This window comes from Urtica dioica, chromosome 2 (genome assembly GCF_054948205.1).
Source record: "Urtica dioica subsp. dioica isolate 48M chromosome 2, U.dioica_male_clone48M_v1_H2, whole genome shotgun sequence".
Classification (NCBI taxonomy): domain Eukaryota; kingdom Viridiplantae; phylum Streptophyta; class Magnoliopsida; order Rosales; family Urticaceae; genus Urtica; species Urtica dioica.
The window spans coordinates 53,727,531-53,747,831 of record NC_142757.1 but is presented as its reverse complement, the minus strand read 5'-3'; the positions used below and the strand labels follow the sequence as shown (position 1 = coordinate 53,747,831).

The 20,301-nt window shown below is 34.9% G+C and overlaps 3 protein-coding genes across 6 annotated transcripts; 1 reads left to right on the top strand and 2 right to left on the bottom strand.

The window, feature by feature from the left end:
* Positions 1–333: 333 nt before the first annotated feature.
* On the top strand, positions 334–4,771 carry LOC149405682 (GMP synthase (glutamine-hydrolyzing), putative / glutamine amidotransferase). The gene is made up of 6 exons (XM_089607948.1): positions 334–969; positions 2,327–2,577; positions 2,996–3,371; positions 4,015–4,146; positions 4,218–4,393; positions 4,479–4,771. Exons 1-6 carry the CDS (start codon positions 412–414, stop codon positions 4,600–4,602), a joined length of 1,617 nt encoding a protein of 538 aa, XP_089464074.1. The 5' UTR covers positions 334–411; the 3' UTR covers positions 4,603–4,771.
* Positions 4,772–5,865: 1,094 nt separating this feature from the next.
* Positions 5,866–9,673, bottom strand: LOC149405681 (protein neprosin-like). The gene is made up of 7 exons (XM_089607856.1): positions 9,551–9,673; positions 9,364–9,450; positions 9,053–9,274; positions 8,152–8,307; positions 7,174–7,224; positions 6,874–7,014; positions 5,866–6,240 (listed from the first exon to the last, which is right to left on the bottom strand). The coding sequence occupies exons 1-7, from the start codon at positions 9,671–9,673 to the stop codon at positions 5,866–5,868; spliced, it is 1,155 nt and encodes a 384-aa protein (XP_089463982.1).
* A 5,618-nt stretch (positions 9,674–15,291) lies between these two features.
* Positions 15,292–19,639, bottom strand: LOC149405680 (uncharacterized). Of its 4 annotated transcripts, none has more exons than XM_089607947.1 (7): positions 19,578–19,639; positions 19,191–19,265; positions 18,233–18,414; positions 18,083–18,150; positions 16,916–17,992; positions 16,663–16,825; positions 15,292–16,169 (listed from the first exon to the last, which is right to left on the bottom strand). In XM_089607947.1, the coding sequence occupies exons 3-7, from the start codon at positions 18,393–18,395 to the stop codon at positions 15,613–15,615; spliced, it is 2,028 nt and encodes a 675-aa protein (XP_089464073.1). In that variant the 5' UTR covers positions 18,396–18,414; positions 19,191–19,265; positions 19,578–19,639; the 3' UTR covers positions 15,292–15,612. The 4 variants fall into 4 exon arrangements, with proteins under 4 accessions (XP_089464073.1, XP_089464071.1, XP_089464072.1 ...); XM_089607945.1 differs by lacking the exon at positions 19,578–19,639 and adding an exon at positions 19,361–19,558; XM_089607946.1 differs by lacking the exon at positions 19,578–19,639 and adding an exon at positions 18,801–18,857 and having other exon boundaries at positions 19,190–19,550.
* Positions 19,640–20,301: the final 662 nt, after the last annotated feature.

The following is a 20,301-nucleotide window of genomic DNA, read 5'->3' as shown; positions in this document are numbered from 1 at the left end:
AAATACCCTTAATAGAGTAAATATTTATTTACTATTTTATTAAAAAAATCAAAATCTCTCTTTATAATCCTTTACTTTTTATAAAGAAGTTTTTTTATTTAATTTTTTTTGTATATAAAATAAAAAATTATTTTTTCAAATTATTTTTTTGTAAAAAAATAAACGAAAAATGTTGATATTTGTAATATAATATTTTTTAGGGGATGTATATGTCATTTATATTAAATTAAAGAGATATGTTTCATATAAGATATAAATCTCAAATTTCGATTAAATACGAGTTTCGTGATATTTTCTCAAAATAAAAACCAATTAACTACTATCCAATCTCTCTCTCTCTCTCTTTTATCACTTCCCTTAAACCCTAGCCAATCCCCCCGAAACACAACAGAACCCCCAAAAACCCTAACAATGGCGTTGGACCCGAACTCCATAGACGCCGAGCGAGTGATTATCCTCGACTACGGCTCTCAATACACCCATCTAATCACCCGCCGAATCCGGTCCCTCTCGGTGTTCTCGCTCTGCCTCTCCGGCACGGCGTCGCTCTCCGCCATCGCCGCCCACCGCCCCCGCGTCGTGATCCTCTCAGGCGGCCCCCACTCCGTCCACACGGCGGACTCACCGTCGTTTCCCGCCGGATTCGTGGAGTGGGCGGAGGCCAACGGCGTGTTCGTGCTCGGCGTCTGCTACGGCCTCCAGCTCATCGTGCAGAGACTTGGCGGAGAGGTTAGGGTCGGAGAGAAGCAAGAGTACGGAAGGATGGAGATCGAGGTCGTCCATGGCGGCGATGGCGGCATTTTTGGCGGGAAGAGGGTTGGGGATGGGCAGGTCGTGTGGATGAGCCACGGCGATGAGGTCGTCAGGCTGCCGGAGGGATTCTCCGTCACGGCGAGGAGTCGCCAGGGAGCTGTGGCGGCGGTGGAGTGTCCGGCCAGGCGGTTCTATGGCCTGCAGTATCATCCGGAGGTAATTATGGAAAAAAGTTGGATTTTTTATTGTTTTTATATTTTTATTTTTATTGGGCATAGAAGACTTGTTTAAAAAGAGTATTTATATAATTGTTGGTGTGGGTTGGGAAAGTTCATTGCTTTCAATTTTTTTATATATTGACAGATTGTTTGGGTACATTGTTTGTTTTAGTGTGGTGTGATAAATAAATTATAGAAACGAAAAATAAGAGTAAAAAAATTAGTGATATAAGTTGTGGAAAAAAGTTTTGCTTGCTTGCTTGCTTGTTTGGTAATGGTGGTGATGAGAGGGAAATGGAAAAAAGTTGGGATTTTTTTTAAATTTTTTATTTATTTATTGTGTGTGATTTTTTTTATTATTATCATTGATTAGGCATACACGACGTATTTTTTTTTTAAAGAAAATTATTCAGTATAATTTTTTGGTGTGGATTGAGAAAGTTCATTGCTTTCAAGTTTCTGTTATGATAATTGACAGATTGTTTTGTTGTAGTGTAATTGATGGACTGTAGAAATGAAAAATACAGAGTAAAAAAAAAATTGGTGATATAAGTTGTGAAAAACGCTTTGCTTGCTTGTTTGATAATGGTGGTGATGAGAAGTGAAAAAAAAGTTGTTGGATTATTTTGTTGTTTGTGTGGATTGGGAAAGTTGAATGGTTTCTAGTTTCTTTTATGATTTTTATGGAATATAGAAAGAAAAATAAAAGAAACAATGTTTTATATAAATTATTGATGGATTGTTTGAATACAAACATGTGAATTCCTTCCTTAATGAGAGTTTATTTAGTTTGGAGACTGAAAAACGTTTGCTTTGCTAAGGTTCCTTGTAATTGTTCGTATGAATTGGGAAAGTTGATTGCTTTCTAGTTCCTTATTAATTATTGATGGATTACAAATTCTCTTAGTAAAATAACTTGGCTGATATAAGATGCAAAAAAAAAAAAAAAAAAAACTAAAAACTTGATTGGTATTGTTTAGTCACTCTGGTAATTGCAAAGATGTATACTTTTTTATTTTTATTTTATTGTATAGTCACCGTAAATTGCTTCTTTGATAATCCTTTTATTAAGTTTGGACACTGAATATTTTTTTTTACTTTGCTTTACATTGTAAGTTTGGATATGAAAAATGCTTACTTTATATTGCCTTTTTTATTTTTGCCGAAATCATCATTTTCAGTAAAGAAGAATGGGAGTTATCTTTCACACACACACACACACACACACGTATATATGATGTATTGGAGTAAATAATGATACACTCTGTAAAAAAAAAAGAATCTTGAATCGAAATCGATTTTTGGTAAGGTCCGAATTTGAAATAAGTAAAATAAAAAGGTGGAATCTTGGACAGGTGACTCATTCACCGGAAGGAATGGAAACGCTGCGACACTTTCTCTTCAACGTGTGTGGAATCAAAGCCGGGTGGAAGATGGAGAACGTGTTGGATGAGGAGATCAAAGTGATCAATGAGACCGTGGGACCCGAAGAGCACGTCATTTGCGCTCTCTCCGGCGGCGTCGACTCCACGGTCGCCGCCACGCTTGTCCACAGGGCGATCGGGGATAGGCTTCATTGTATTTTCGTCGACAACGGTTTGCTTAGGTAAGAAGCAATATTTTAGATTCTTATTATTTCCGGGAGGGTAATTTTCAGCCGTCTTATTATATTTTTACGGTAAACTCTATAGCATAATACTTCCGCTACTCGTTTCTCTATAACAATTTCAAAAGAAAAAATTTGGGGTAAGATAATGCCTTAAGAGATAATACTAGTTAGAAATTAAGTTTATAAATACTTGATAACTCTCATAAGAGAACTAATTTTTATGTAGTGAAATTATAAAACAGGGTATAAATTTGTAGAGATTTAAAAATGCAAGGTTATTTTCCCGAAAACTTGAAAAGTGAGGGTGTAATTTTGTAGTTTATCTTTATTTGTTTTATTTAATTATATTTCGATATAATAGTCTTTTTTTTTTAATTAATAGGATAGTTAATGTGAAAGAGATTGATTTTTGTAGGTACAAGGAAAGGGAACGGGTAATGGACACTTTTGAAAGAGATCTCCATTTGCCGGTCACTTGTGTGGACGCGACGAGCGAGTTCCTCTCTGAGCTGAAAGGCGTCGACGATCCGGAGAAGAAGAGGAAGATCATCGGAAGAGAATTCATCAACATATTCGACGCTTTCGCCCACGAGTTGGAGAAGAAATTGGGAACGAAACCGGCTTATTTGGTCCAAGGAACATTGTACCCGGACGTGATCGAGTCTTGCCCGCCGCCCGGCTCGGGAAGCACTCACTCCCACACGATCAAGAGCCATCACAACGTCGGTGGACTTCCCAAAGACATGAAGCTCAAGCTGATCGAACCGCTCAAGCTTCTTTTCAAGGATGAGGTTTCACCTCTTAATCTTCACCTTCCATTTTTTTTTTACTTTAAAAAATTATATTGATTTGCCTAAGATTTATTTGTCTAGCAGTGAGACTCTTGGTTTATTTCCAAGAGGTCCCCGAGTTCTAGCCTTGCCATTGGCGGAGCCGGGTGGAAAAAGCAAATAACTACAAATTTACGGATCAAAATACAAACAATTAAGTAATTAGCCAACTAAAACGATTGTGATTGCTATATAACTAACGTTTTGTAAATCTTAAGTAAATAACCACAAATATGACGAGACATTCTTGCTTTGCCATTTCATTGAAATAAAATGGCGGAGTATTTACGTCAATTTACGCGTGTAAATAAAATGGACGTGGTTATTTACCTAAGATTTACGAAACGTTGGTTATATAGTAACGTGAAACTGTAAATATGACTATATACTTAATTGACCAAAATATATATATATATAAATATATATATATATATATTTATATATATATATATTATAATATCAAAAAATTGAGAGGGAAGGCCTAATGTGGCTCAGCCAGCTACTGGTTGATTTCGGTGGGGTCAGGCGAGGGACCTGTGGGAAATAACCGTAAAAAAGAAAATAGTTGTTGATTTCACATGTTGCTTTTATTTCTCGTGTTTAGGTTCGCCAACTAGGCAATATACTGAACGTTCCGGAAGGATTTCTCAAACGCCATCCGTTCCCCGGGCCCGGCCTCGCGGTTCGTGTCATCGGCGATGTCACCGTGGCGAATTACTTGGAAACCCTCCGTCTGGTAAATTTATTTATTTATTTATGTTAAACCAACAAAACCCTGCTCTCTAATCTTAATATTTTTTTTTCCAGGTGGATGAGATATTCATCCAGTCAATCAAAGAAGCCGGGCTGTACGATAAGATTTGGCAAGCTTTTGCAGTGTTTTTGCCAGTCAAAACTGTCGGAGTTCAAGGCGATCAGAGGACTCACGGCCACGCCGTTGCTCTCCGAGCCGTCACCAGTGAAGATGGAATGACAGCAGACTGGTAAAAGCCTTTTACATTAATTTTTTTTTCCCATATATAGAGATCGGTGCGAAAATGATTTTTATTTTTTTTTTGGTAATTTCAGGTACCCTTTTGAACATAAATTTTTGGCGGAGGTTTCACAGAAGATTTGCAATAGCGTTCGAGCCGTGAATCGTGTGAGCTACGACATTACGTCCAAGCCTCCGTCCACGATTGAATGGGAATAAAGGCTGTGAAGGAGATATTTATAGTTGGTAATAGTAGTAAGATTGTATTTTATATTTTTATTGATTTGAATTTTTTTCTGGGTGATGAACTTTGTATTCTTGTTCAAGTAGAAAACTTGATTTCCTTGACAGGATATTTTTGATCCAATAGAAGTGTTCTTCGTCTTTTTATCGTCGCTGTTGAAAATTGACTCGGCAAATGTAGATGTGTTCTAAGTTTGGCCAAGCAGAGATGAAGAGAGTCGCAATCATCACCAAATATATTAAAAATTACTTTGCATACATACTAATTAAAAGTTGTTACAAATTAGAATTATGTTAAGTAATTAAATGAAAGCTACATTTATAAATATTTCAAACAAGTAAATGATATTGAAGACTTGAAGAGCAACCAGGTTATCTAGTTTTCTCTAATGTTGTCTTAGATCACTACAAGGCATTGAACATAATAAACAATCAATTGATTTTTTTTTTCTTTCACTTTTTATGTGTACGAAATCGACAATTCTATGTATGTTTAAAAACTCTTATATTTAAATTTATGTTTGATTTTGAAGACTCTATGTCTAAGTTTATGTCTCAGAACTCTTTTGTTAAAAAAAAACTATTAGTTGCTCAAATACCCAGTAGTGGATAATCTTTTCTGCGATATACTTGCTTTTACTGTAAAATAATTGTCTTGAACCACATTAGTTTGTATTGTAATTTACAGTATTATTTCACTTTTCTAATTAATCTGAATACTATACAAAAATACCATTTTTTGCCTCTCACCCAAGGTAGCTATAAGTAACTTGATTCATACTTTTGTGACTTGCTTTAACATTAGTTTCGCTGACTCGTGTCTGTTCTTTGACTTTATTTCTATATATTTGTGTAATGAGATGACCTTTCATAACTCTCTCCCAACCGAGCTTCTCAGACTGTATTAAGCTACGAACTCATTACACTCAAACTTCCTCATGTTCAGTCCATAAAATCAAATGAATAAGGTGTTTATTTTTGAGATATGGCTTCAACAAGTAGCAACCTGTAAACTTATATATCTACAATTGCTTAATTGTAGACTTGTAAGTCGTTTATGATAACTGTATACTTTCATGTCTACATTTACTAGTAAAAGTGTAAAAAAAAAACATAAGTTACTACTATTTTGGTCAAAATCATCAAAAATGCTACTAGTTGAGACCATTTCCCTTTATTTTTATTTGAGGTCTTTTGAATACTTTCACATAAAATTCACACTAGAAATCATTACACATTTCACCGAAAAGTACAACTTCCGGGCCCTCCAAAGAACATGGAACGACCAACGCCGGGAATCTCTTGATGCATGGCATTGTAACAATACGGTTTGTTGGCCAACACTTTGAGGGCATTTCCGTTGGGGTCGACGTAGCCGTATTCGATACTCTTCTTCACCACCATGAGTCGTTGAACGTAAGCGGATTTGGAATAGCCTTCCTCGGGAAAATGGCCGCTACCCATTGCGGGGCTCAACACGGTTGGTGGACTATAGGCCTCACCGCCCCACCACACCATATCCGCCCCATTACTCATCCCCGGAACTACATAGCCCGACCAATACCCCACGTATTTCCCCGCCACCGTCAACCACCAGTTTTTCGTCGATTGGTCCTGTAGATTTTGATCACAACAGTGACAAAGTCAGAAATTTTTCGATCGCTAAATTTTAATTTTAACGAGATTTTTTTTTTAATTTTCGGTCATACATGGTCTAAATCTTGCTTAAATTTTACCGATTTTTTTAATGTATTTAGATTTTTTAAATGTTATGGTCTAAATCATAACCATTGACTGAGTCAAATAAATTTTGATTTTATGTGAAATTATTTATTTTCGGTCAAACATTAGGCTTAATCTTAATTTTACCGATTTTTTTAGTTGACCATCAACCATATTTTTTTTGTGTGTCATTAACCGCTATTATTTGAACAAAAAAAATATCACCCTAAACATAGTTTTAAATGTATAATAATCACAATTTAAATTTATTGAATGACGGAGTAAAAAAACTTTCAATTGCTAAATTTTGATTTTAACACGAGATTTTTTTTAATTTTCGGTCGTACATGGTCTAAATCTTGCTTAAATTGTACCGAATTATTTTTAGTCTATTTAACCGCTATTTATTGTATAAAAAATCATCACTTAAATTTAAATGAATGATCCGGTTAAAAAATAAATGAAAATTCCTTTTTTTTTTTTTTTTTGGTAAGTGAAATTGCAATCTTTAGTTTGGTCATAAACCTGATTAAGGCTATAGAAGATTTCGGTTTGAGGTCCGGCGTATGTTGAAGCTTGTATGACAAGGCCGAGAGTTATTTCGGTGCTGACTTGTACGAATCCCGGGCAGAGAGTGTTGAAGCACCCCGATCGATACCCGTCGCCCTGAAAGATCACCAATTTGGTCAAATTAGTAGAGTAAATGTGGGTCAAAAACAATTTTTTTTAGGAAAATATTTTCGATCTTATAGTACATTATCAATTAATTGTAGAACATTAACATAGTAGTAAGATTAACATGAAAGCTTCCAAAGATAAACTTACAGTAAAATATGTGAAAAGCCTGCTGGCTTTGGGGTTCACAACGCTGTGTACCTGAAAATGATTTTACAATAAATTAGGGAAAATTATATAAATAGTGTTTTTAAGTGTTGTTTTAAATTGTTTCAAAACTAGTTGTTTTTTCAAATTATAAAAAAGTTCTTGAGATTATTTTCTTTATAATTGAAGCTATAAACTAAAAACGAAGTTCAATTATAATCTAAAGCGGTAAACAATTTTTTTTAACTAATTTATAAACATAAAAAAATAACCGCTTTCGACTTGAAAAACACTATTTTTGCGGTAATAGCTTTAAACAATATATTTTTCGTAATTAGTTTTAAAAAACCACTATTATATACAATTTCCACATAAAAAAAACTATTGTCGATCGTAACAATTTCAATATAGTGACTTGTTTTCTCTTCCAAATTTGGTATTTTTTTTTTTTTTTTCATGAAATACTTTCCACGTGTATTTACACTTATCCCTGCTCTATTTATTTTATCGTCATCATCTTCTAATGTATTAGAACAAGTGGCAGAGTTAGAATCTAAACTCTGAAGAGGAGGGTATATATGATAAAAGTATATTTGGGGGTGTGTGAGAAAAAAAAATAACACAGACATATATGATAAAACCATATATTGTGCTAAAATTAAAGATGTTAAAAAGTAAAAGTAAAAATTCAATTTTTAAAAAAAATTCAGGGATCATAGCCTTCTACTACTTATCTCCGCCTATGAAACAAAGTATAATTATAATCCTAACAATAAATTAGATAAATAGTCAATTAAAACGTTCAAAATGGTTATGTATCAACGTTTCATAAATCTTAGGTATGTAGTCATAAAATGACGTAGTCTAATAAATGGAAGTTGCTATTTACTTAAGATTTACGACACGTTGGCTATTTAACAATGTCAAACTGTAAATAAGACTATTTACATAATGGACCCTAATAATAATAATAATACTGACCATCCATCCAGCATGAATGGTGCTTAGTCTATCGAGAGGGCCCTTTGCCAAACCCATCCCAGCAAGGCTGAATTGTTGGTCTCCAACCGCAGGACTCCACACATTCAATGCCGCTCTTGCTCCGTAACTCGCCTCTTTGTATACGAGCATCGCCCACTACAAAAAAAAAATAATAATAATAATAATCAAAACGTTAATTAGCGATAATGAGTTCGTGTCTACTATAAATTTTGACACAAAACTTAAATTTGATTTCTGACTCTATGTCCCTAGAAAAAGACGTTACTAATAGTGTGATATTGCAGTGACGGAGCCATAAATGCAGTCAAAAGGGAAAATTTGAACAAATATAATTAGCGATAATGAGTTCGTGACTACTATAAATTTTGATGCAAAATTTAAATTTGATTTCTGACTCTACGTCTTTTTCTACTAATACTGCGATATTGCAGTGACGGAGCTAGAAATGCAGTCAAAAGGGAAAATTTGAACAAATATAATTAGTGATAATGAGTTCGTGACTACTATAAATTTTGACGCAAAACTTAAATTTGATTTCTGACTCATGTCCCTAGAAAAAGACGTTACTAATACTGCGATATTGCAGTGACGGAGCTGGAAAAGCAGTCAAAAGGGAAAATTTGAACAAATATATTATTCAGGAGGGCGTATATGAAAAAAAAAAATCATATAATTTTGAACTAAAAATTTAAATATTGATAACTTTTTTTTTTTTTTTTTTTGGGTAAAGTGGTCTCGAAAGCCCGAAAATTCGTGGAGACATAAGCCACCTGGTCCTTAGCTGGCTAGTGCCCTTATAATAAATCTTTGTCAATTCTCGTTCTCTTTTTGACGTGGGATTCCTAACGATAATTCTTAATTCTTTCGGAGTTTCGCTTACTTCGTGGCCTTCAGTGGGGTCTCCGAAACTTCCCTGTACGGATAGATTGTTGATTGCCGGATTTTGGAGACCGGCCATTGACTTTATCGATTCGGCCATCATGAGATCTTCCCTCGTGGCTCTCTTGATCGGTACCGATCCCTTTGGACACTTTATGTTCTCCGGCAATAAGTAGTTCTTCGAGCCTTTGTAAGCCGGTTCTTGAGTATTTTCGGGTTTCATCTGCGTCGAAACCGCAACAAATCTCAATAGACTTGGGATTAAAATATTTATGATAAAAAGTATTGAAGGAGAAGATTATATTGTTTGACCTGGATTGTATGGTTTTTGAGCAAAGGATGGTCAAAGGCATGTTGTTTGTAGATGTCAATGCAGTCAATGATATCACCATATTCAGTCTGATTCACAGATTTATTTGTATTACATTGTATGATAGAAGATTTAGTGTACAAGTAGAGATATATAAATATTCAAGTATATATACAAATAAAAATTTACCTGGAAACTCTTGAGGGCAGGCTTGTTAATAAGCTTGAGTTGTGTATCATAGTGATCCAAGATTTCTCTTCCTTGGACCGAACATGCAAAGAATGAAACAAGAGAAAGTATTTCCACAAACATGGCTGTGTTCAGTGAGAGTGTGAGTGAATAATATGGTTTTGAGTAACTCACACATATATTTCATGTTATATAGAGGAATGTTTTGGGTCAAGTGGGCCACAAGAAAAAAAGGAAATCGTGATGGCACATCGTTTTTAGCTTCCATAATAGGCGTATCATTTAATATCATTACTATGATATTGACATTTCCCCAGAAAGAAAATTATTTCTAGAATTAAGTTTGTTAGAGTTTGTTTGATGTCAATTAGCATATCATCATCAATTAAGATATTCCTACCGTGAAGAGTGTATGCAAGTACATCTTTCTGCAACGAATTTGAGAATGCCACATCAGCAATCATTTCACCTATTTGATGGCTTAGACTATAAATAGCTTAGGTCTTTATTATATTCGATGTAATATTTTAGCCTAGAGTGAAAGAAAATGTATTTGAGAGAGACTTTGTGATGGTTGATCAAATAGGACATTCTAGTCCTAACTAGGGGTTAGGTCACTTGTTGATTAAAAAAGACGTTCTAATCCCGACCAGGATTAGTTAGGTTCACTTCGATCCGAACCTATGATATCTCTCCGAGTTCATTTTATATTTATATTGTTTACTTATGTTTTAACGTTTCCCGTCTAAACTATAATCGTCTGTTTGTAAGATCTCGCTCTGATTTATTATTTCTCTTGATAACTCTCTAGTGAAGTACAAAATCACATCATGACCAAACTACAAATCCCAATGACCCCATTGCTCAACCAATCAAATAGTACATTTCCCGGGACCCCCAAAGTAGACAAAGCGGACCCACCCGCGGGTCCTAGTCGACCCGTGCTTTGCGTTGTAGCACGAAGGTGCATCTACCAAGACTCCAAGAGCATAATCCACGGGATCATCGACAGAGCCGACCCAAACTCACCAGGGACTCTAGGCGATTCAATATTTTGGGACCCTATAATATTAATAAAAATTAAAATTTTTAGGGTAAAAAATGTAAATTTTTTAGAAAATTGGTCAAAATTGTAAATTTTTTGGGTAAAAAATGTAAATTTTCTTAAAAATAGGCAAAAAGTGTAAAATAAATTTTTTTTTTTGCCAACCCAATTGGGAGCCCAATGCACAAACCTTGCCCGCCTTAGGTCAGGGCCGGCCCTGATCATCGAATTGATTTGTGTTGAACTTTGTGCTAATCACTTTGATTTGGGTCGTATATGCCGATTTCGAGCAGCCATCCTCGGGGAAATGGCGGTGTTATTATGTTCATTAAAGTACTCCCCACCTAAAAGAAATTAGGTGGAGATGTTATTTTTTTTTAGTAAAAAATGGTATTAATTACCCCTATTTTTGAAATGATAGGTACTTACGACTCTTTCATCTTTTTCTCTTAGTAATGTCTGACATTTACATATAGTTTGATACAGACAATGGGCATTGATTTTGTATCAAACTTAAAATGTGATATAGATGCTTACCTCTACAAAAAAAAATTGAGCAAAATCCCTTTTTTTCTTTTCTTAGTTTTAGGGAATATTGTTTGAGGTGTGAGTCATATATGATTCTTAAATGATAGAGTGTGCATATATTTCTCTTAGCTTTCATGTGATACATAAAAAGAGAAAACAAAAACGTTACCAAACAGGGACTCGATAGATAGGTTTTTTTTTTCCCCCTCTTTCTTTTCTCTTTTTTAAAGCTACAATGTCAAACTGGATTAAAAAGAAAATTGAAGACATGAAATTGCTTTCACCTCGTAAATACTGAGTAACATATCGGTTTGAGGACCGTTGAACTTAGAAGGCGGTAAAACAAGGCCGAGGGTGATTTCGTGCTGACTTATACGAATCCCGGGCAAAGATTATTGTAGCAGCCAGTTTTTTGATACCCATCACCCTTCAGGATCAGCCCAATTATCTGTTAGTGACAATTTTTTTTTTTTTACTTTTTATTTTATTAATTTTTTGGTAATTAAGATTCAATATGGTTTAGGCCTTGAAAACTTACAATCCAAAATGTGTACAATCTGCTTGCATTTGGACTCAGAGAACTGTGAACCAGAATTTTTGTTGATTTATTCATTAAATCTACTTATTCATACTATACACGTAGTTTAATTAAAAATAAATAAATAAGTAAAAAACTTGCAATCCATCCACTTTGAAAACTATTGATATCTTCTCTTGGACCAGAAACCATTGACATTGCACCAAGGCTGAATTGTTGCTCCTTATTAATCGCCAGATTCCATATATTCATTCGAGCTTTCGCGCCATAAGCTTGGTGTCTAAATCCAAGCACTGCAGACTAAAATCAACCAAATAATTATATATAAATAAATAAATAAACAATCTTAATTATAATTCAATTAATTAGTACTTAAAAGAACGAGATTCTATTTACTCTATGGCCACAAGAATCGACATTGCTGATTCCCTGATGCTTCATAGACTTTGCCACGATGAAATCTTCTCGTCGCTCTTTTGATTGGCACTGAATTCGGCGGACAATTTATGTTCTTGGGCATGTAATTTGAGGACTTGTAGCGTGTTGAAGCTCCGATTCCAGTCTCCTATTATTACTTATCCAAACATGAGTTAGTACAAGTATAATTTTTGTGTAATTAATGCCTAGCGTTCATTCAACAGGATATCAATGCTAATTTTTTTAACAGCATCTGGTAGTACTATTTAGTGTAATATTTATACTAAATAAAATTTAATTTATCAAACTTTAATTCCAATGATATTGAACTATATTTTACCAAAGAGAATATTCTAAGAATATATTTTTTATTTCATTTTTATATGTATAATTTAAAATATATACATTTTGATTATTAATTAATATAAATTAATTAAATTATAATAATTTTTAAGTATTTAGTGTAAAAATTATATCAAATATAAAATTTTAGTGTTACCACTAGAACACCTAACTCCATTGGAGATGATCTAGTGTTGTTTTACGGTTTTACCATGAAAATGCAAGATAAATGAAAGTTAGCCATCCAATTCCCGACCCTAGAACATTGGCAGGGGTTAAGGATGACGATTTTACCCCTTAATTTAAAAAAAATATATAAAATTTTACGCTAATATTTTATATTTTTAGCCCCAAATTATATAAAAAAATTTCCATATTTGTCCCTTTTGAATATTTTTTTTTCTTACACGCACCTTATAAATTTATAACTTTTACCCCAAAAATTTACGTTTTTAGCTAAAAATTATATAATTTTTTTCATATGTACCCCTCCTGAATTTTTTTTTTCTTGCATGCCTCTAAAAAAATTTAGAAAAAAAAATTAATCAAATTTGCACCGTGGTTACAAATTCTAGCTCCGCCACTAGTTTACAACCTAAGATGGGACGAATGGTGTTCGCCTAAATTACAGACTTGTTTGGCCCAAACGAAAAATGTTTGTTCGAAATTCTCGAACTTCACATTGTCAACAAGATTTATATTTATGTACGTGACATTGGGTATATCACCCCACACCTCCGAGGTAGTTTCTTCTTCCACCATCTACTACTCATGAACAACAAGGATATTTTTGTCATTTTAGTAAAATTCAACCTATAAGTTATTACACTACCGTGAACGGTACAAAAACATATAAGTTCTATATACCACTTTTTGGGCGGAACGGAACAAAATTCTGGGTTACACCAATTCTGAACGTCCATATTTTAAGTGTAAGAGACGTTACCAAAAGTGTTGTATATTCTTCTAGTTGTTTGGCACAAACAATGGAAGAAAAGAAAACAGATGATATGTATATCATCATTTATTTTCGGGAAAATAACACATGTATACCATGTGTTTTAGTGAAATGTCGAGTTTAACCCTCGGTTTTCAAAAATGTCGAGTTCATACCCTCTGTTTAACTAAAATGACGAAATTATACCTTCTGTTTAACTAAAATGACGAAATTATACCCTGAAATAGACAACAGTGTCACAAATATTCTTTTTATTGATTTTTCATTGACGTTGACTATAATATTTATATATAAACACCAATTATCTTTATTCATTCGCGCCATATATGTAATTTATTTAAAAACTAAAAAATAAACAACAATCTCTTAATCGTGAAGAACACAGAAAGAGACAAATGGGTAAACATCGATAGTTGATAGTCATCAAAATCGCATATTCGAATAGAGAATCAAGGATTTAGAGTTACAATTCGAACACGGAATGAAGTCATCTCCTAGAAGGTATGAGTTTTATTATTTAATTTCAATTTAAGGCTATTTTTATTTCAAAATTGAGAATTTGGAAGTTAGGGTACTGATTTAGATTTGATTCGGTTTTTCTTATATAAGAGTTAATATCAATGAAAGGGAGATTTGTGACGCTGTTATTCATTTCAGGGTATAATTTCGTCATTTTAGTTAAACAGAGGGTATAATTTCGTCATTTTAGTTAAACAGAGGGTATGAACTCGACATTTTTGAAAATCGAGGGTTAAACTCGACATTTAACTAAAACACAGGGTATAAATGTGTTATTTTCCCTTTATTTTCCTTGGGTTTAATTGAAATGCCACCCCTTATATCTCGTATTTTCAAATAATTTATGGGGGCTTCCGTGTTATAAGTTTTTTTCAATTGTTTTTAAAATATATGAGTTTATTTTGATTTTTTCTTTAATTGTGATCACACCATATTAGAAAGTTTCGTTCTCATTTGGCTGAAATTTTGGCCATTCTCAGAACGGAATATTCAGTATAGTGGCGATCGGAATTTTTGTTCCGGTGGAACAAATTGTTGTTCTGCCCCAACGTCCATGATTATTTGAGTGAATCCCATATGATTATGTGGTATTTGCATCTTATGTCACAAATTGGCAATCCAATTGCAAATAAGTCACATGCAAAAATTTTAGAAAGTTTTAGAGGAAGATGAAGTGATTTTTAATAAGGTATTGTAAAAATTCAGAAGACATTGAGTAACTAATAAAAAGATTAAATGATTAAAGAAAGTAATTTGAAATTTGCACATGTGACACGAATGTAAATACGTGACACAAATGCAATTTTGACAACTTTGTGACACAAATGCAAAAACCCGACGAATTTGTTACATTGACGCAAATTTCCCTATGATTATTTGAGTGAATTTTGTGATGAAAAAAATAAACACAGCAAATTTCTCTTCCAAGATTTTTTTAAGGCTCTTCCAACATTCTTATTTACTATTTCTTCAATATATCTTCCCATTTAAAATTCCAGTTTGTTTTTTTCTATAAAAAGAATCCATTCTGTTTTCAATATTGACAACTTTACTCCATTAAAAAAAATATTGTTTTCACTTCTAAAATCGTTTACACATACTGAAAATGTCATTCTCTGAAGACGCTTTACATTTATTAAGTTGTTTACTTTGATAAAATTATTTTTATTTCATAAAGAAATTTATTATTCAATATTTACAATTACGTTTACCAAATTGTTTACATTATGAAAACGTATTCAAATGTACCAAAATGTAAATAATTGCAGTAAATGACTAAATGCAAACAATTTCAATAACTGTGATCATTTAAAAAAAAATTAAAAGAAAAGGAAAGCATGAATAAAAGAATAATATCGGCCAACATATGAGTAAACAATTAAAGAAAACAATTAAAAAAAAAAAGGACTGAACCTTGGCGTATTTATAAATATATATGATTCATACAAATATACCCCCCACTCAGTACAAATACAGCTCTATAAAGTATAAATAATAATAAAATAACATAAAAATACTTGACAATTCAATTGAAGGAACACAAAAAATATCTCTATATAAACAAGGCATTACTAGTTGAGAAAGCCTATAACTTGATCTTTTATCAAAATGGTTTAGCTTTGAACCATAAATTGAGCCGTGTAAGATTAATAACATAACAAGAAACAATTACTATCACAACTACAACTAAGAAACAAACCCGAATGAGCACAATATCATATATAAAGGTCATCAACGAATTCCATGATCAAATCATCCAAAGCATCTTCGGCGATCTCGACGACCACGCCCTCGGCGTCCGATCGGAGATCCATCCACGCTCCGGATCTCCTCAGGTCGTTTCCGATGAGCCACTCCATGGACCTCTCGGCGGACGATCGGGGACTCGTCGAGAAGAAAGACTCGACCCTTTTCACGGCCTCTCGGGTCGCAAACTTCTCTACGCTGAGCGGTCGGAGAACGGTCGTTTTCGGGGCGACGAACGAGAGCCACGGCGAGTGTGTGAAGCGAGCCTCGTGAAGCTCGACGAGCACTTCGCTCACGCAGTCGAAGATGAGCTTGCAATCGCCGCAGAGCTCGCTGGACCGAGAACGGGAATTCGCGCGGAAGAGCTTTTCGGATTGGCAACACTCACGGGACTCCGAACCGGAAGCTTGAAGCAATGCCTTGACGTACTCAGAGATTCTTCCGTGAGCGTGAGCGTGAGCGCTTCCGATTGTTTCCGTGTCTGAATGGGGTTTTGCGAGGTTTGTTTCCGAGCTTCGATCTTCTTCTGTACGAGGACTAGTTAGTCACTAGGAATGAGGCCTTTTTTTTATCGTCAATAGTCTCCGAGCTGTTTTAGACGTGGCATTTTGGTCGCTAAGCTATTATATTGAGCAAAATGTTCCTTAAACTATTGGGGTTTTTTTAAGCATCTTAGCTCTATCACCTAAGAAGATTATAACAAATATTTTAGATTTCCAGAGTTAAGTAGAGTATGAATCTGTTCTAATTATAGTTTTCAAAGTTATTAACAAATTAATTAAGTTTATAAACATAATATAAGTAGTTTCGATGTTAAATTTCGTTACAATTTTTATTTTTTTAAAATTAGTATTTTCATGAAACGACCAAAATGCAGTAGTTTGAGGATAATTTTGATTGAAAAAATTAGTAGACCACAATGTCACTCGTATAATAGTTCAATCCTAATGGCACTAGTAAATAAATACATGTATTGAAAATCAGTCAAGTCTTTTCAAGTTTTCTATGTGAATGCGTACCGGGTTGGCATGGATCGGCGAAGTATTGCTCGAGAACGGAAACAGGGCTTGATTCTCCGATATCCTTTGAGCCGTCTCGATCGTCTGATCTATTGATGGTCGAAGGAGTTGATGGGAAAACATTCGACGAACACGTCGAAGATTGATCTTCGAGACAAGAATCCTGAAACAAAACATCACATGAGTAACATAAACCAAACACAAATGTGACAAACATTTTGCCATAAGAGTCGGATATTAAAAAAATCTTCACCAATCTCGAGGACGCCGAATCTTCAGTTTCCTCGTTGTTCGCCACGTCCGTCGCTTCGCTGCTTCGATTTGTAGCACAGGGCTCTTCGAAAAGACGAGCTTCTTCGTGGCACGTGACATTACTTGTCTCGCAAGCTTCTTCAGAGACTGATTTGACGATAGTGCTCGAATTCGATCTCTTCTTGTTGCTATCGATCAAGGCCTCGATGTTCTCCTTCAGCGATCCCGCGTAGCTCGCTCTCTTGTGCCCTTTCGCGAGCCTCCAATCGTCGTACGCCACCTGGGCGTAGCTGTACGGAGAAGAAAATCTCGCGTTCGCGTCTCTCCCGGGATTTCGAAAAGGCGAGAACTCGTCCTCGGGCGATTGCCTCAGAGCTTGCTTGGCCATTTCTTGCCCGATCCTCGCCTTGAAATCCCTCAGCTTCTCGATCTTGTCACTCCTCTGGGCGTCGTAGCAACTGAATTTCTCCGCGTCGTTTCGGTTCCGAAACTTCCTCTTCACCTCTTCGGCTCCTCGGCTCTCGCGGGTCATCGTCAAGCTCGGGTCTTTCCTCGCCGCTCCCATCGCGTGCCTGAGCTTCCTCTTCATGTCTCTGAACCCGAAATCGGACTTTACCAAAGAAGAAGAAGAAGAAGAAGACCGTTGGCCTGACATTGGGCCGGGCTTCAACACCACTATCTCCGATTCGCGCTCCGAGTCCAGTTTCCGATCCTGCGAATCTCTCAGCTCCTGAATGTGCTTCACCAGCAAGGAATCCGGGTCCTGCAAGAGCTTTGCGAACAATTCCTTGTTCGAATTCAAGATATCCAGCGCGTCCAAAAGCTGCCTCGAACGAGGGTTCGCTCCATCTCCGCAGCTCAGTTTCTGGTTCACGATCGCCTCGGCCGCGTCGTCGACTTTCGAAAGCTCGTCGTACCTCACGAAATCGACGTTCTTGCATCCACACCCTTTCTTCTTCTTCTTCTTTGCCTTCTTATCATTCTTCTCGAGATATTTTTCGGCGACATTTGGACGAGGATTAAGCCGTTGACTCGGCTTTCGACCGAGTTCAGTCTCCTCTTTCTTGTGCTTATTCCTCTGCATCATCAGCATTGTTCAATATTCCTATTAAATTACTATTGAAAAAAAAAAAAAAAAAAAATCCTTTAACCATATGATCAAGCTTACATTTTTGCCTCGGCCTTTAACATGATCAAGCTGAGGAACCAAATAACTCGGCTCGGCGCTCCCGTTTTCTGTTCCGAAAAATCAACCAATTACAAAAAGTCTAAACTAACTACGCCGCAAAAAAGAAAGCTCTCGGGTTCGAAATCTCACCAATTGCGAGATCTTTGTTGGAGCGCTTTCTATCTGAGATCAGCTTGCGACCCGAGTCGGCTTGGCGAAAATCGAAGAGGCTGTACAATCCCCACATACAGCCTGAGTGGTGTTTACCATTCACCATTGGACTCTTTGGTGGTGTAAACCTTGTGGTCGCCATTGTTGCCACTTCTCAAAGCAATTGCAATTATGAGAAGAAAAAAAACATATGAGAAAGTTACAAACTTTGTATGAATTTTTTTTTTTAACTTTTTGCCCAAATTTGAATAGAAGATGACAAAAAGGAAAGTTCAGGCCTTTTTTTTTTTTTTTTTTAAAGCTAGGTTTTAATTTTATTTTTCCTAATTCCTTTGACATATATAAAAATGATAGCAACCCAACCCAGTAAGTGACAAAAATATTTTGTTCATGGAGAATCTATGAAAGCAAGTAACTTTATTGCCCAACAACGTAAAGAGATGCCATATCAGAAACTTTTGAAATTCAAAAATAGCCCTTCAGTGCCGGTAAATATTTATTCTTTTGGTCACAGGAAAGTGAAAAATACCAGCAAAAGGAATCTACCTTCCGAGGAAAGAATTGAAGCCTCAAGAAATCTCGAGAGAGAGAGAGAGATTTGGGTCTGAAATTCCAAAAGCTAGCAATTTGTAAAAAGCTAAAGAGAGCCAAGACTGAGACCCAGAATGAGAATTTTTTGGTATTCTCTGTTCATATACGAACTTTTAGGGTATGACATTGTAAATTCACACAAGATTAGATTGGCCTAAATTTTGTCAAAAAGCTAACTAAATTCGTCTGTTTATTTATTATCCTGAAACTCCTCTTTGATCAATTCAACACCCAAAAAAAACAGTAAAATGGCATGAAAAAACATAATTAGGTATGCATGATAGAAGAAATGAGATATATAGATAGAGACAGAGAGACAAAGTCTTGTGTGTGTTGTTGTTGTACCTTTAAAAATAGCCCTTTTTTTCTCCTACTCCGTTGCTTTGCTTTTACAGATAAAGATACGGACTTTTTGCTTCAACTGAAAAAAAAAAAAAAGTACCCTTTTTTTAGCCCTCCTTTCCTTTACTTTAGAAAGATGAAACCTTTTGAGCAAATCAATCTTGAGACTCTCACCATATCATAGTAACCATGAAGAAGAAGAAGAAGAAGTAGTGTCAAATATGAATGAGAAAGGAAAAAAAATAGGAAAGTGGGTGTTTTTGAGTTATTATGTTTGAAATTGTTGAAAGTGACTTGGAATTAGAAACATTAAAAAAAAATATAATAAGGTGAGAGAAAGGCTTTCAAATGAAGCAATCTCTCTCTCTCTCTCTGGATAATATTTATGTACCTCTGCAAAATGCCTCAATATCCAATTGGATTTCTCACTCTTCTCTCTCTTCACGTTCATTAAGCTAAAAGAAGTCATGATGACTATTTACACATATTGGAGGTTTCTTTCTTAGATTTGTGCCACAAAAGACAAAAGAAAGTTCGTACTTGGCCTTCTATTTTCTTTTATAATTTATATAAAAAAAACCAAGTGTTATTTTATTTTATTTTTTTTGCTTAAAAGTTGCTAATATTTAGTTGTTGAGTGCTGGTTGAGTGAGTGTGACTGAGACATACATACATTGGACAGCCATTATGTATTGGTCTGACTCGTACACATGCACACTTATTATTATCATATCCTACGTAAATATGTAACTAACTAATCCAATTTATTCATTTTTATAGTGTTTGATATCATCTTGGAATTGTATTAGTCTTATTAAAGGTGTAACTAATCCACTACCAAGGTATGATGAGTCGTGACTTATGTGATAATGTGACAAATTAGCTCATTGTTTCGATGGAAAACAATATATATAAATATAAATATAAAAACCCTAAACCCCTAAAAGCGATTCTTTTGATAGCGAACACTTAAATACGTAAATAAAAATCCGAAATCCGAGATATAAATATATTGTATTTTACAACATGTATATTTAAATTTAATAGCTATTCATATGTAGAAGTAGAACCTACCTGTATTCAAACGGTAAAAAAAAAATTTAATGAACACATAC

Bases quoted from the DNA above. Each gene is read 5' to 3' on its own strand.
- LOC149405682 (XM_089607948.1), top strand. From the start codon at position 412: ATGGCGTTGGACCCGAACTCCATAGACGCCGAGCGAGTGATTATCCTC. The intron at 4,147-4,217 runs GTAAATTTATTT...TTTTTTTTCCAG, and splicing joins ACTTGGAAACCCTCCGTCTG to GTGGATGAGATATTCATCCA. The intron at 4,394-4,478 runs GTAAAAGCCTTT...TGGTAATTTCAG, and splicing joins GATGGAATGACAGCAGACTG to GTACCCTTTTGAACATAAAT.
- LOC149405681 (XM_089607856.1), bottom strand. From the start codon at position 9,673: ATGTTTGTGGAAATACTTTCTCTTGTTTCATTCTTTGCATGTTCGGTC. The intron at 8,308-9,052 runs GTAAGCGAAACT...TTTTTTTTGTAG, and splicing joins ACCCCACTGAAGGCCACGAA to TGGGCGATGCTCGTATACAA. The intron at 6,241-6,873 runs GTTTATGACCAA...CAAAATCTACAG, and splicing joins TCTTCTATAGCCTTAATCAG to GACCAATCGACGAAAAACTG.
- LOC149405680 (XM_089607947.1), bottom strand. From the start codon at position 18,395: ATGGCGACCACAAGGTTTACACCACCAAAGAGTCCAATGGTGAATGGT. The intron at 18,151-18,232 runs GTGAGATTTCGA...TTTTCGGAACAG, and splicing joins CAACAAAGATCTCGCAATTG to AAAACGGGAGCGCCGAGCCG. The intron at 16,826-16,915 runs GTGAAGATTTTT...GTTTTGTTTCAG, and splicing joins ATTCGGCGTCCTCGAGATTG to GATTCTTGTCTCGAAGATCA.